General features: G+C 44.9%; 3 protein-coding genes and 2 non-coding genes across 6 annotated transcripts in view; 1 reads left to right on the forward strand and 4 right to left on the reverse strand.

Annotated features, from left to right (window-relative positions):
* Positions 1-538: 538 nt before the first annotated feature.
* On the reverse strand, positions 539-3,535 carry LOC147328580 (E3 ubiquitin-protein ligase TRIM21-like). The gene is made up of 2 exons (XM_086297713.1): positions 3,308-3,535; positions 539-2,500 (listed from the first exon to the last, which is right to left on the reverse strand). Exon 2 carries the CDS (start codon positions 2,489-2,491, stop codon positions 1,187-1,189), a length of 1,305 nt encoding a protein of 434 aa, XP_086153839.1. The 5' UTR covers positions 2,492-2,500; positions 3,308-3,535; the 3' UTR covers positions 539-1,186.
* A 1,334-nt stretch (positions 3,536-4,869) lies between these two features.
* LOC147328581 (small integral membrane protein 26-like) lies at positions 4,870-5,961 on the reverse strand. The gene is made up of 2 exons (XM_086297714.1): positions 5,752-5,961; positions 4,870-5,240 (listed from the first exon to the last, which is right to left on the reverse strand). The coding sequence occupies exons 1-2, from the start codon at positions 5,873-5,875 to the stop codon at positions 5,068-5,070; spliced, it is 297 nt and encodes a 98-aa protein (XP_086153840.1). The 5' UTR covers positions 5,876-5,961; the 3' UTR covers positions 4,870-5,067.
* Positions 5,962-6,785: 824 nt separating this feature from the next.
* trnae-cuc (transfer RNA glutamic acid (anticodon CUC)) lies at positions 6,786-6,857 on the forward strand. The gene has a single exon. It is a non-coding gene; the product is annotated as a tRNA-Glu (tRNA).
* A 184-nt stretch (positions 6,858-7,041) lies between these two features.
* trnay-gua (transfer RNA tyrosine (anticodon GUA)) lies at positions 7,042-7,129 on the reverse strand. The gene is given in 2 exon segments: positions 7,042-7,077; positions 7,093-7,129. It is a non-coding gene; the product is annotated as a tRNA-Tyr (tRNA).
* A 378-nt stretch (positions 7,130-7,507) lies between these two features.
* LOC147328584 (E3 ubiquitin-protein ligase DTX4-like) overlaps positions 7,508-13,654 on the reverse strand; it is a 42,418-nt gene continuing 36,271 nt past the window's right edge. For both annotated transcript variants that reach the window (XM_086297068.1, XM_086297070.1), the window contains exons 5-12: positions 13,002-13,063; positions 12,262-12,423; positions 12,087-12,148; positions 11,832-11,998; positions 11,596-11,749; positions 11,412-11,501; positions 10,623-10,721; positions 7,508-10,532 (exon numbers count right to left, since the gene is read on the reverse strand). In XM_086297068.1, the coding sequence (XP_086153194.1) occupies positions 10,401-10,532; positions 10,623-10,721; positions 11,412-11,501; positions 11,596-11,749; positions 11,832-11,998; positions 12,087-12,148; positions 12,262-12,423; positions 13,002-13,063 (928 nt within the window). In that variant the 3' untranslated portion in view covers positions 7,508-10,400. The remainder of the gene's footprint in view (positions 10,533-10,622; positions 10,722-11,411; positions 11,502-11,595; positions 11,750-11,831; positions 11,999-12,086; positions 12,149-12,261; positions 12,424-13,001; positions 13,064-13,654) is intronic.

Below are 13,654 nucleotides of genomic sequence, written 5' to 3' on the forward strand. Positions count from 1 at the left end.
TCTGTAGGAAAGATTTCCTAAAGCGTTCTTTATGGCAGTGAGGTTGAATCAGTCTGAGGGAGAAGGAGCTCTGCTGCACCCTCATATAGATGTCATCACATCAAAAGTGTTTGCAAGTGAGTTTAATCATTGCGTTGTATTGAAATCCTCCTTTACAGTGGGCTGAAAGAAGCTAGAATAGAGTATCTGTTAAAGAAAAATCATAATGCTTGTAAAGTAAGAGCCAGAACAAAAGTTTTAAAGTCTTAAAGGGCCTAAAGTAAAGAATTCCTTTATTGGATCAGCTGTATGGGATTAACTTAATGTTGCAGTTGGATATTATTTTAATTCCTTCTTATGCTGCCGTTTTGATTTATCAATAATAATACAGCAGAATACATGAGCAGGTTTTAAAACCCCAAATAAAAACTTTAAAATAAATTGATGAAGTTCAGTTTACAACATTTTAAAGTTTTACCCCCAGAAATACCAGTGTTTTTGACACGTGGATGCTAATGACCTAACACTGATTTCTGACAGTAACCCAAACAGAGATGACTACACGATGAGGGGACCATGATGAAAGACCACAAAGTCAAACTTCTTTTTCTTTTTTGTTTATTGTGGCAAGAAAGTTGGAAAATACACACAAACACACACCTTGTCCGACATTTAGTCAGTTAGGGTCTGGTTACACACACAGAGGACAAAATACAGTATTTTCACCCAAAATACAGAGGATTACTCAAAGAAAGTACAAGTACATTAAAACTTTACTTCAGTGAAGTACTAGAGTAAATGTACTAAATTCATCCTTTCATCCAGTGCTGGTGGACCCAGTGGTGATGTTGAGCTGGTGAAGCTCAGTGGGCACATGACTGCTGGGAATTCTAATAGCAATCACATCATCATGTTATTGGAAGATCCTGGACCAAGGCATGGCCCTGGTTGATCTGGACTCAGGCAGGGTCATGCCTTGTCTCAGATTGTGTTTGTGCTAATCAAGTGTGTAGTCGAGGTGAGGAGGGTGACGTTCAACATGAACGTGGCACTACGAGCGTCAGCACCTCCAAGTCTGAGTGATGGAGGTCCTGGGATCTTGCTGGTGAGGTTTAGTATAAATAGCCAAAGTCTGTCAATTGAAGGTGAATATCAGAATCGCCTGTTGTTGATGAAAGTAAAGACAGAAAAGCACAATGAGCCCTCTTTAATTGACGGGGGTGATGATCAGAGGTGCAGAGTTCCAACCATCATTTTCCAGTCCAGGACTGAAGTATGGGTAGAGTTTCTCAGTGAAGGAGCAGCCAGTAAAGGAGTAGATCAGAGCTGCAGTATCAACGTCATAAAAGGAGACCAGGCCATCCTCATAATCCACAAACACCCCCACCTTCTTAGGAGCAGACTGCAGAGAGAGAGCGACATCAGGGCCAGCTTTGTATTTATTTCCATTACTCAGGCCTACAGTCCAGAAACCGGCTGCAGGTCTCGGTGTGATGTCTTCCCTCCTGTTGATCGACTCTCTGGCCACTCCCAAAGTCCACTCGCCCTTTCCTTCAACCTGAACCTCAAAATAAAATCTGCCTGAAGAGAAACTCTGTTTTCCTAAAACAGCAGCACTGTAAAAAAATCTCTCTGAGTTGTAGGGAAGAGCTTTCTCCCAATAGGTATCATGTACTTGTTTCTCATCATCAGACAGGAAGAGGTAAGCATTTGCTGTGTCTGGATCGAGTGTCACGTCCACTGCGTAGCTCTGGGCCCTCCTCAGCTTGGCCATGGCGAGCATCTTGGGTAGTTTCTCCTTCATCTCTGCAGTTTCCTCCAGCTGAAGCACAGAGAGCAGCTCCACCTCCGTCTTCCTCTTCTTCAGCTCACGGATGTCCTGCTCCATCTTTCTGATGAAGCCTTCAGCCTGCAGCTCTGTTTGTCTCTGCTTCTCTCTGATGGCCTCCGTGAGCTTGGCCTCACCTTTCTCGACATACTCTTTCAGAGCAGCAAAGACCCGAGTACCATCTGTCATCTCTCTGTCTGCGTCCTCTTTACCGAGCTCCACTGAGCGTTTGAGCTCCTCAATCTTCAGTCGCATCTCCTCGATCGTCTGCTGGATTTCAGCCTCCATCTTCACCAGTTTCTCTCCTTTACTCATTTCTTCCAGAGGATGATTGAATTTCATGCAGTCCAAAAGTAATGAAAGAAACACCACACAGAGAAGCAGCGGCAGTGGTTTTAAGCCTAACCCAAGGAGAACTTCTTCCTGTCTGGCTGGCCGTTGCTCTGCCCGTCTGAAGGTATCAACCATCTCAGAGATCAGAGTGTTGACCTGCAGCTCAGGCTTTGGGTAGAACATCTTCATGCAGGCGGGACACTGGAACGGGACGTCGGCGTCAACGGGTTCAGTGATGCAGTGTTTGCAGAAGTTGTGTCCACACGGCGTGCTGACCGGATCGGTGAACACATCCAGACAGATGGCGCACAGAAACTGATCTTCAGTCTGCAGACAGGCGGCAGCAGCCATGTTTGGACACTGAGAACAGAAAGGAAAGACGCTGGTTACCCAGTGCAGAATAACACGTCCTGTGAGCTGAAGCAGAGCTCTTGTATTGTCCTCAACTCTCTGTTGAGTTCTGCTGTAATTTCTTTTCTTCCGTCTCTGCTCTGTTTGTTCCCTGACCTGTGCAACATTAGCATCTCAGCGCTGTTTCACCATTATAAGTTTAAGTCATGGATAAATTCCACGGTGGACTGTTTTACCTTAGTTTCTGCCAGGTGTTGTTCAGGTTTGCTATTCGTCCACCTTTGATGCATTTGTGGGTTCAATATTAACACATTTTAAAAATAGTCTGTTAACAACAGGACAAAATCGGTGTTTTTTCTACTTTAGCATGTAAACAACATAGAGCATCAGACACGTGACTCAGAAACTGATTCTAAGGTTTCCATTTTTTTTTTTAGTACTTTCCACACATAAACCAAAACTGAAAACATCGCATTGTTTTAGATTCCCCAGAGAAGCCTTTGTTTTCGGGGGTATAAAGTTTTAAATATTTGATCGCGTAGTTTATCCGTGCGCTCATGGAGGGGACAAAGTATTTCTGGAGGTTGGCCAAAGGGGAGGGAGCCAAAACAAACAGGCTGAAATGAAACTTTTAAAACGCCCCTGTTTAAGATCACAAAGCCGTTTACTGATGCGTGAATCACGTGGCGCTTTGCACGCAGAGCCTCAGAACAGAAGCGCAAACACCTGGAACCTTTCACCAAACATCCCCTTCTCCCCTGAAACTTCCTAAACTGAATTTTCATGTTTGCGTTAAGAGTTTTCAGCTCGACTCACCAAAGCTGGGCGGAAACTCCCGAAGAAATCCGATTAATATTTGTTTGCAGACACAAACAAAGCCGTCTTCGATCAGCTGCACAGATGCCGCAAACCGAAAGCGCATCAGTGTTTGAGTGGACTGGACACACTTCCTGTGTGAGCTGTTTAGCTCCACCCACACCTGAGAGGGTAAACAGCTTGAGGAAATGACGTGTACAGACCAGCGGGTGTGTCGGCTAAATAAAAAAACGTATAGAGGCAGATGGTCTTTACTCCTCTTGACCTGCAGCCCAGGAACAGCTCACAGAGGGCAGTGACTTTAACTCCACCTCACCTGTGGAGCCCTCGGATCTACCACCAGGTGTCCTCCTCTCCAGTGTTGTGCCAAAAAGCAGTTTTCGATGTTTATTTTTACGCCTCATACCCTTGCTAACATTGGCAAATAGACTGTAGTTATCATGATTTATTACGGTGTTATAAACAGAATAAAGAAATGACCTGTAGCTCGCAGGACTTATTGTCTTATTGTACATTCATTGTAATCAATAGAGTTCCCTTTTGGACGCTTAAAATATCTTTATATTACTGTGATGTTATGTTTGTCCCAATTTCTGCTTCCCTCTTGGGCAGATCTAACGTCTATGACACTTCTTCCTGTATAAATAAAGGATATAAGAATTCACTTTGCCAAAAACAGATCGCCATGTCCATCTTTTGATAGGAATGTACTTTCTGGCCCCAAATAGCTTGATGCCATTCATGACAGATGTATCTGATAGATTATAGACCAACAAATCATTTATAACAGTTTAAATGTCACCAGTCACTTTCTGGATCTTCTCCTTCTCCCATAAAGCTGATCAATCAGATGCAAATACTGCTGTGTCTTGTATCTTCAGTCCTTGACTCGTCTATGTTTTCCTGGACAGTTGGTGACTCGTTTCACCTCCACCTGCACTCCCAGCCTCATGTACAGCAGATACCAGTGACACCAGCAGGTAAGAGAAGTGGCAGATCTGCCTTCAGCTCTCATGAAGGCGGCCTTAAAACAGATGGCTTGTATTGATTCAAAATCAACATTACTGCTTTAGACAGACTTCATTCATCTTAATAAACAGTGAGAACAACATAACCTGCTCACTAAACAGTTCAGTCACATTTCACGTGCATCTGTGGAGTTTCTCTTCCCTCTTTGTTTTCAGCCACTCGGTATCCTAGGTGGCCGAAAACTGTCTTGCTGGCCTGTGGTGTAGACCAAGGCTCCAGTGCGTATTTCTTATTGATGCTTATCATGGAAAGACCAAGACTTTAAATGCTGTTGAAAAACTTTACATCTTATTATAATCTGAGCTCTGTGGTCTGAAGGATCTTCTTGGAGTCGTGGTTTTATTTTCCAGAGAACTGACTGGTCAGCTGGTGGTGACTTCACAACTGTTGACATCACTCGTCAAACATAAGGTAAAAAGTAAACGACCTCTGTCACACTGAAAATCCAGGATTAAACATCACTAGGCCCCAAATCCTGTTCCAACCTATAACATGAATCACAGATGAACCTTTAATCTTTCTACTGAAACAGATTTCTGCATTTTGAGGGTTTATTTACACACCACGAGCATCTGAATTACAGAACAGTACTGAATACTGTTTACAGTTTGATACTAAAAGCTGGCTGAGGCCATCAGAGCAGGACAGGTGGACACGCAGCTGGAGTTTCCTTAAAAAACAAAAACATTATAATGTCCTCACAGAAATACATAAATATTAACTGGAGAGGTTCATTTGTTGTCGTCTCCAGCCCCTCGATCGCTGCTGAAGGATGAGATGAGATTATAGATCCTTGTGGTGTACGGGACAAAGTCTTTCTTATAGGTGATGACAGTTTTGGCGTGTGCCGTCTTGTAGACCTCCTGGTTTGGATCCTGCGGCTCTTCCACTTCTTCTTTTTTCACTGAGTAAGAGGAGGGCAATCATAAACATTCATTATCAGTTACTTCTATGAATATATGTGTCAGCAATAAAGGGTAGCACTGTGCAAACAAACTGGATCAGCTGATATTGAAAGTAAATGAAATTTGCTATTTCAGACTAGAGAGAGAATCTGTTTCTTTATACGCCACAGCTGCAGGTCAGTAACCTCTGTTTTGTCCTGTTTGTGGTTCCTTCCTCTCTCACCAACCAGCAGAACGTGATGTAAGCTGCGTATCCAGTGTATGTAAGCTGGATACGCAGCCTCCAGTGTAACTTATTGCATGCATTTGCAGGAAGAAAGGGGCACGTCTCAGAGCTCCTCTTAGATTCATCTCATTTTAATATTTCTTCAGTTTCTTCACATTAAATGAGTAACATCTGTCAGCATACCCGATGACACTCATCAAAAAGAGGCTGTTAAATAATTCGGCGTACTTCAGTTTGAGAATATTGTTTGCGCATGTGTGAATTTCACAGTTCACGTCGCTCACCTGGCGCGACCTCGCAGCGACCTGTGTATTTCAGGTAAGCGTACGAGCCGACCATGGTCCAAATACCAATCGCGTACACGGCGGATACTCTGGCGTTCCACTTCAGCAGATCTTTGAACTTCATGGCTGCTTCGCTCCACAGCGCTTTATTATTTCATGAACGTGTTTAGATTCCTTTCGCTAGAGCGTTATGGGCGCCGCCATGACAGTCACCCCGGAAGTACTAAAAAATAACCGGTCGCGTGTTTTTTTTCCATTATTTTTTTAATTTTATCATTAAAATCTAGAAATTGTTGATTATTTATGTCACAGGGTTCCGAGATAAAATCGCTCACAGTTCATAGACTCACACCATTTTTCAGCATGTGTAACTTTATAAGTGCAGGATATCCCCACGAAACTGACGGGGTTGAAAAACATATTTAAGCTCTGTTCAAATCAAATCAGTTTTACACTGGCACTGGGAGAACAGGCCTTCACACAAACTGCAGAATGGATGGACTTAAGCAGACCTTAAAAGAAGCTGGTCTGGTAATTCTCCTATTTAACTCATTGTCCCCCAGTGGACACACCACTCGGTTTCATCTCAAGTCCTGAGATCTGGTTGATGAAGAAGAAGAGTATGGACATAACAGAGGATGAAAAAAAACATCTTGAAAATGTATGTTATAGCTTAATTACGGAATTATATAATTATTTCACTTTAATTTGTTTTGTTTGTTTTTTTGTTTAGTTCTTCAATTCAATTCAATTTTACTTACAGCTGGTAAGGTAAGAATCACAACAACAGTTGCCTCAAGGTGTTTTATATTGTGAGGTAAAAATCCTACAATGATACGAAGAAAATGAAGAAAACCCTGAAAAATCATATGAACCTCCATGAACAGGCACTTTGGTGACAGTGGCAAGGAAGAACTCCCTTTTAACAGGAAGAAATGTTAGCAGAACCAGGCTAAAGAACAACAAATTATATCATTGGCTGAGATCACCTTTACAGACTTTTCATCGTCATACACAGGGTTGATGTGTATCACTCCCTGGTGGTCTAGTGGTTAGGATTCGGCGCTCTCACCGCCGCGGCCCGGGTTCGATTCCCGGTCAGGGAACACATGTTTTGTTTGAGCATAATTCATGTTTTACGCAAGCGATTCAATTTCACGTGGACACACCTGTTAGGTCACGTGAGGTATACGCCAAAACTGTTACGTGCAAAAATAATCGCGTTTCATTTAGTAAGTCCGCGTTATAAACACAGAGATCTTGGCCAAAGTTTTTGTGAAAAGAAACCTCTCCTTCGAGCCGGATTCGAACCAGCGACCTAAGGATCACTGTGATCAGCCTCTACAGTCCTCCGCTCTACCAACTGAGCTATCGAAGGGGGATGTGGACCGAGCAGCGCCACAGCTGTTTTGATCAAAACACGCACTGGGATCTGTTTTTCTAGTTTACGTCCCTCATTGCAGCCACTAAAGATCTGACCAACACAATAATGAAGTTTCAGTCTTTCTTTATTTTTCTCTTGTAGTAATCATTCACACTCCAGCAGTTACTCTGGAAATACTTACACTTTCCTTGTCATGTCTGTGACGCTCTCCCGTCCCTTTCTCCCTATCCCATACTAACACCCAGCATCAAACCTCCCACCTTCATGGATAAAAAGAAAAACCTACATTTCAAAGTGTTCAAACGGCCTCAGACAGTGCACACTTCAGGTCCGGATCCGGATGAGCCAGACAAGACAAACAGAAATGAAACTTTGTTTCAAAGCATTCTTTTATTAATAAAAAGACAATTTAAGACCTAATTGATCATACAAAATCAGCATTCTCCTCAGTCGCTGTGCAGTGTTTGAGCCAAAGAGCTGAAACTGCATCAACATAAGAGGAAGTTGTGATTTTTTTAATAACATTTTCAGATATTTTATTTGCGGCTGGACGATCCCATCTACAAATATCTGCTGTGAAACCTTCAAATGTCTGCAGAACAGCAGCAGGACAGCTGATATGTAGAAACCTCACAGAACAGCAAGTGTACAAGGTGTCTGACTCTCTATTCAAATTCATTACATGTCACACTCAGATAAAAGTCTACCATCAAATTCCTTTTCCAAAAGAAAAGATGATGCAAATCAGCTTCTGTACACTGACAGGGGGGGAGGAAAAAAGACGTTATATTTAATAATACTGTCTTTGTAAACACGTTATGACATAAAAAAAATCAAAAAAAAAAAAAAAGGAGCATATTCAATACAACATAAATGTACAAAAGAATGAAAAGGCAATTTAATCTATAATAGTGTCAAGAAATATGCTATTAAAAAGCAAAGGTGTACCTAAATACCATTAAAAAAAATGTAATAAAGAAGTGAAGGAAGTACCATTGTCGTATTCACCAAAATAAAAGCTTAAAACGGGAGAATGTTTGTGGCATACACAGTACACAGACGTCGAGATAAGAGGTCATTTAGAGACCCAACTCAGAGACTGGGCAAAATGTTTTCAGTCGTGGAGACAAGTGGAGAGACAGGGTGGGAGCACGCTTTCTTAAATGAATCCTAGGAAGAGATGTACTCAAATGAATCAATCCTGGTGCTAATGTGTGCTGATTGGTCCGTTAAGGATTTACGATTGGTTTTCAAACGATAACAGTGTGGGTGTGGCTAAAGGCCAGCACAAACGTCCATGGGCGTAGAAGAAGCCGGTGGTCGTGTCGGATGACGGTGATGTTTTCAGGAGGCTGCCCTAAACTGGATAGTGGTGCTGTGACGGCCCTAATACTCAGGAATCATTTCACTAGCTGTTTATTTGACAGCTATTGAGAACATTTCCCGAAGAAGAAGAAAATTTTAAACCATGAAATTTGCAATGTTTTTCTACAGTTCCCCAGAATGCCATTTATTCCGGCCCATCTCACAGCGTTTGAACCCCCCCCCCCAAAGAGCCAATCAGAAGTCAGTTTGAGCTGTGTGGTGGTGGGCGGGCGCAGCAAAGATGAAGACCTAGTGTGGTTTCTGTTCTCATGGGAGGAGCCAGAGATGTTTATAATGTTTAATGTTTGTGGGCTAAAAAGCTTTTAAGTGGTCAAACCTTTGAAGCAGTTTTTAATCAGATTCGACTGGAGACTCTATAAATGCAGATGTTTCAGAGATGAGGAGATTCCATCTGTTTTCTATCAGCAGCCTCCTCCAACACCACAGCGTTAGAACCAGCTCAGAGGCATAATCTCTCGAGCGTGTCCAGGGCCTCTTCCTTTGTGGACCTGCCTAAAACACCTCAGCTGAGCTCCTTCTGCATGATGAGCTCCTCAGATACGTTTGTGGAGGAGTCTCATTTCTGCTCCTTGTGTCCTCAATCTTATCCCTTCGGTCCCTACCTGCATCTCAGGGCCACAGGAACGTTTGACCGGCAGATCTACAGATTAACCTTCACCCTCAGATTAGCCTGTTTTTGAAGGTACTAATTCTCATCTGTCTGCTTCATGCTCAGCTGCAAACAGGTCTAGTGTGAGAAGGAGGTCACTGCTGGCCAAAGCCCAGAGATAACGAAGCCCTACAACACCATAAATTTGATATTGTTTTTATTGTTTTGCTTTTAAAAAAAGCGTGCAACAGCCCTTTTTTGTCACTCAGCAGATCTCCTGACCTTCAGACCTCCTGCCCAATCTGATCCCATCCTCACGCTCGTGTCTCCCTCCTCTTTAACCGCTACCCGAGACGTTCATCACAGCTCTAATGAAACGCTTCATAGAGAGAAAAACTGCATCCAGTGAAACTCTGATCTGTCAGGAACAAAAGAATGAAATAAAGAAAATGGTACCTGTGTCTAAGGTTAACTCGTACCACAGTGGCTCGATAGTAAGACTCCGAAGGCGCCCAGCAGGTGAGCGGGGGTCGGTTTGGTCTTTAGTCATTTCACACACACATGATCACACAGAGCTGAGCTCGTGTAAAACCATCAGGTTAAGAGGTAAAATATGGAATAACTAAATGAGGAGGACTATAGTAACAATGAGGAAATAAAGTGGATAACTCAGCCTGCAGACTGACATGTAGTTCAAAAGAAAACCCGCCAGGGGGCGCCGCAGCACTGCACTTCAACCGCAGGCGAGCAGGTGGTTTGAACAAAGGCAGCACTCAGCCTCTCCTCCTCTCCGAAAAGTTAGTGTTACTCTACTCCTATCCTACGCTACGTCCGTGCACCATCCCTCGTTCTTCCTGCTGCCCCTCCTCCCTCTGTCCTTACAGCCCCAAGCTGCTCCGTAGTCTTCCTCTCTTTGTCCTTCCTCTCCCAGTTTTTATTGAACTGCTCTAACTTTTTTTCCTTCTTTTTTTGACTCTTTCCCAGTAAAGTAAACTTATTTTTATTATTAGTACGGATTCACTCTGACCGCTGTCGTTTAGTACCTAAATCCACCTCTTCCTCCTCGTCACTCTGGCTTTTCTAGAGCTGCTGCTGCTTCTTCAAACTTCCACTCACTGCGGTTGATGTGACTAAACAAATTCAGCATCCCCCGTTACCCCAAATCGCCCTGCGCCCCCTGCTAACTGCTGGCAGAGAGATTCTGTCTCCTCCTCCTCCTCCTATTATTTTCATGGTTCAGCCGCCTCCTCTTCCCTTCCACCCTCCGTCTCCTCCTCTCGCGTTGCCCTCTCACTTCTCCATCAGTGCGTCGTCCTCCGTGATGCCCTGAGCTCGCAGCTCTTCCAGGACGTTGTCGAGGTGTCCGGGGTCGGGGAAGCCGTGGCCCGTCAGGTTGGAGCCGAACTCCGTCTTATGATGGACCTTAAAATGAAGGGAAGCGACGGGAGAACGTGTCAGTCTTTACATCACAAACTAACAACCAATCCGATTCACTCTTAGGTCTGAAGTTACCTCGTTCCAGATGACGGTGTCCGACTCTCCTGTAGTGCTTGAAGTACCCACTGAGAAGATCAACCTGCGGTCCCACGCTACCAGGAGCAGTCTGAGTACCTGAGAGGCGAAAAAAAATTAGAGATTCAGCCCAGCCTAAAATCAAACATCCATATTTTCCCCGCTGACTGCAGACTGGTTATAGGCACTGTACACTGTGAGGTATCAGAGAGAGAAAACCAATAAGATAGCCCCCACAGTGACAAGACCTTGGTAAAGTGGGGAGGAAGTAACGGACTAAACCCTCTGACCACCACCACTGGTGGTGGTCAGAGGGCCCGGTGGCGCCTGTGTCCGGCAGCCTCGCCTCTGTCAGTGCGCCCCAGGGCAGCTGTGGCTACAATGTAGCTTGCTATCGCCAGTGTGTGAATGTGTGTGTGAATGGGTGAATGACTGAATGTAGTGTAAAGCGCTTTGGGGTCCTATGGACTAGAAAAGCGCTATACAAATGCAGGCCATTTACCAGGCCATAAACTAACCAATTGAAATGCCCAGTGCATCATGGGAAGTCCCCCATCAGCTTGAGCATTTAGCAGGACAACAAAGGGGTCACCCAGACAGAGGTGGTACCTCGGGAGAGGAGCCTGGTAGCAGAAGTCTCCGCCTCCCATTCTACTTTGAGCTTAATTATACTGAAGTGAGGTGTCCATCTCTACAGCAGACATCTCCAAAACTGGGCGACCCAAACCGAAACCATCTAACACTAAACAAATCTGACAGCGGGACGAATGGACGTCTGTTGGTGGTTACCTTGCGTCCTTTCTCGCTGTCTGGGAGGTAGCAGTGTCGGGGAAAGCCTCTGGCAGTGAAGGGCTTCCCTGGATTCGGGTGCTCTGGTCCCTGAAAGGAGAGGAGCAACGTTAGAGGGTGTCAAACGCCACCTGTGAGGGCCAAACAGGGCCGCTGGTCCAGGTGTTTGAAGTGTTGGAGGTACCTGAATGCCTGGTGGGATGTTGTAGATGATGCGTATGGTTTTGCAGTCGGGGTGGCCCGGTAAAGAGTGTGGGATGACATGGTATTCCATCTTCCCTGCCGGCTGGTTTCCAGTCTTCACGCCGTAGATGGTTTTACAGGTGGGACACTGGAGACTGAAGAGAGGAGGAAGCAGATCCATTAAACGAAGGACTTTCCTAAAACCTGAGAGGATGAGGAGCGTGGTCTGGTTCTAACCTGCCGTCCTTGTTGCCGTTATTATACATGGCCACCAGACACTGGAAGTGGTACTGGTGCCCGCACTGTGCCAGCCGTCCAACTGACTCCGCCCTGGACACAGGCCCCACCCCTGGACCCTTGTATCCAGACGGGCCCCCCAGTGGCTCCATGCAGATGGTGCAGTCCTGGGAAATATTCAGACAGAGGAAAGGCTCATTCCCCTTTATCTCTGCACGTGGTATGGAATTTCATGATAAAAAACTGAGGTCTCACCTCCTCTGGTGGACTTTTTACTTTTTGCAGGTACTTCTTCACCACCTCCTCTGGAGTTTTACCTGCGTACAGAGAGAAGGACGGGAGACGACGGGATGAAACCTGCGGCTGATGGTTCAACATCTCTACAACTGTGAAAGCTGAGAGGTCAAAATGGAGAGATCACCACGCGTACCTTTGCGAGCCTGTTTCTTGGTGGTCTTCCTGCAGCAGTGGCCGAAGCCGGGCACCGGCTTGACGTCGCTCTTGCTAACAGGCGGAGGGTGAAGCACGAGCTTCGGAGGCCTGGTCAAACACACGGGCAGAGCGGCAGCACTCATCAGGATTCCCGTGATCCCTGAAACACAACCGAAAGAAACAGTCTGTGAGAAGAGCGCTGTGGTTTCTGCATTCTTACTAACGCTAAAGTTGTTTATATTCAATTCAATTTTATTTATACAGCGCCAAATCACAACAACAGTCGCCTCAAGGTGCATTTAGATTGTAAGGTAGACCCTGCAACATTACATACACAGAAAAACCCAACAATCATATGACCCCCCTATGAGCAAGCACAGTGGGAAGGAAAAACTTCCTTTTAACAGGAAGAACCAGGCTCAGGGAGGGGCGGGGCCATCTGCTGCGACCGGTTGGGGTGAGGGGAGGAAGAGATATACTCAAATATTTATAAAAATTAGATAGTCAGCCATGGAAAAATCTGGTGGTGGAGCACAGGAATTATGAAAAGGTGACCGGCAGACTGTACAGAAGGACACCTGCCATCAGATCCTGACCTACTTATGTGCTAATGATGTTACTGGTAACAGCAGACTGTTCAAAGTCGTGGATCCCGTTTATATTGCAATAAACGGCCAGTTATTTGGTTTCCCTCGTGTAGCTGTATTGAGATATTTGAATGTCTTGGATAATTCTTACCGGCCAGTGCAGGGTGAACAGGACTGGATCCGTTGAGGTTCTTCACAGGGACGGTGGGCACGCTGCAGGAGAAGAAGACAAACCATTTAGCCCGATGTGTTTCCACGCTTCCTCACAGGCGCTCAGATCACACACTAAACCTCAATACTCACTAAGAAAAACTGATGACTGTCATTTTCACACAGGTAAACGCGCAGAGAGACAGAAATGGAACCAAATAAAGAAGAAATTCACTCGTTATTTTTATCTCCTTAATGTGTCACGTACGCGTCTTCTTCCTCTGTGCACCGTTTTGTTTGGAGGAGTGTGTGCAGGACTGCCGGGTGTGTGTGTGTGTTTATGAGAGCTAATCCTCGGAGTTTCCATCTGCTCACTGAGCTCAAAGAGATGGACGTCACACAGCTGCTTGCTGGGATTACCTGCCTCGTCACGAAGCCCATCGTCATCACCACCTTGCAGAGACACACACTGACTGACTCACACCAGTGAATTTCATTCTAATAATCAATGTTTTTTCTGTTTTTGTTTCACACTGAAGCCTCAGGTCAGGTGAAAACTGAAAATACTACAGCTTACAACAGACTGTCCAGGAAGTCTTATTAAGTTAACAGACTGTTACTTTTATTATTCTGATATTTACACCCTGCAGATCG

Source organism: Aulonocara sp. 'chitande type north' Nkhata Bay, linkage group LG6, assembly GCF_057382095.1.
Source record: "Aulonocara sp. 'chitande type north' Nkhata Bay isolate Kocher_YH1m ecotype deep benthic linkage group LG6, A_spYH_male_GT1.1, whole genome shotgun sequence".
NCBI classification, from domain to species: Eukaryota; Metazoa; Chordata; class Actinopteri; order Cichliformes; family Cichlidae; genus Aulonocara; species Aulonocara sp. 'chitande type north' Nkhata Bay.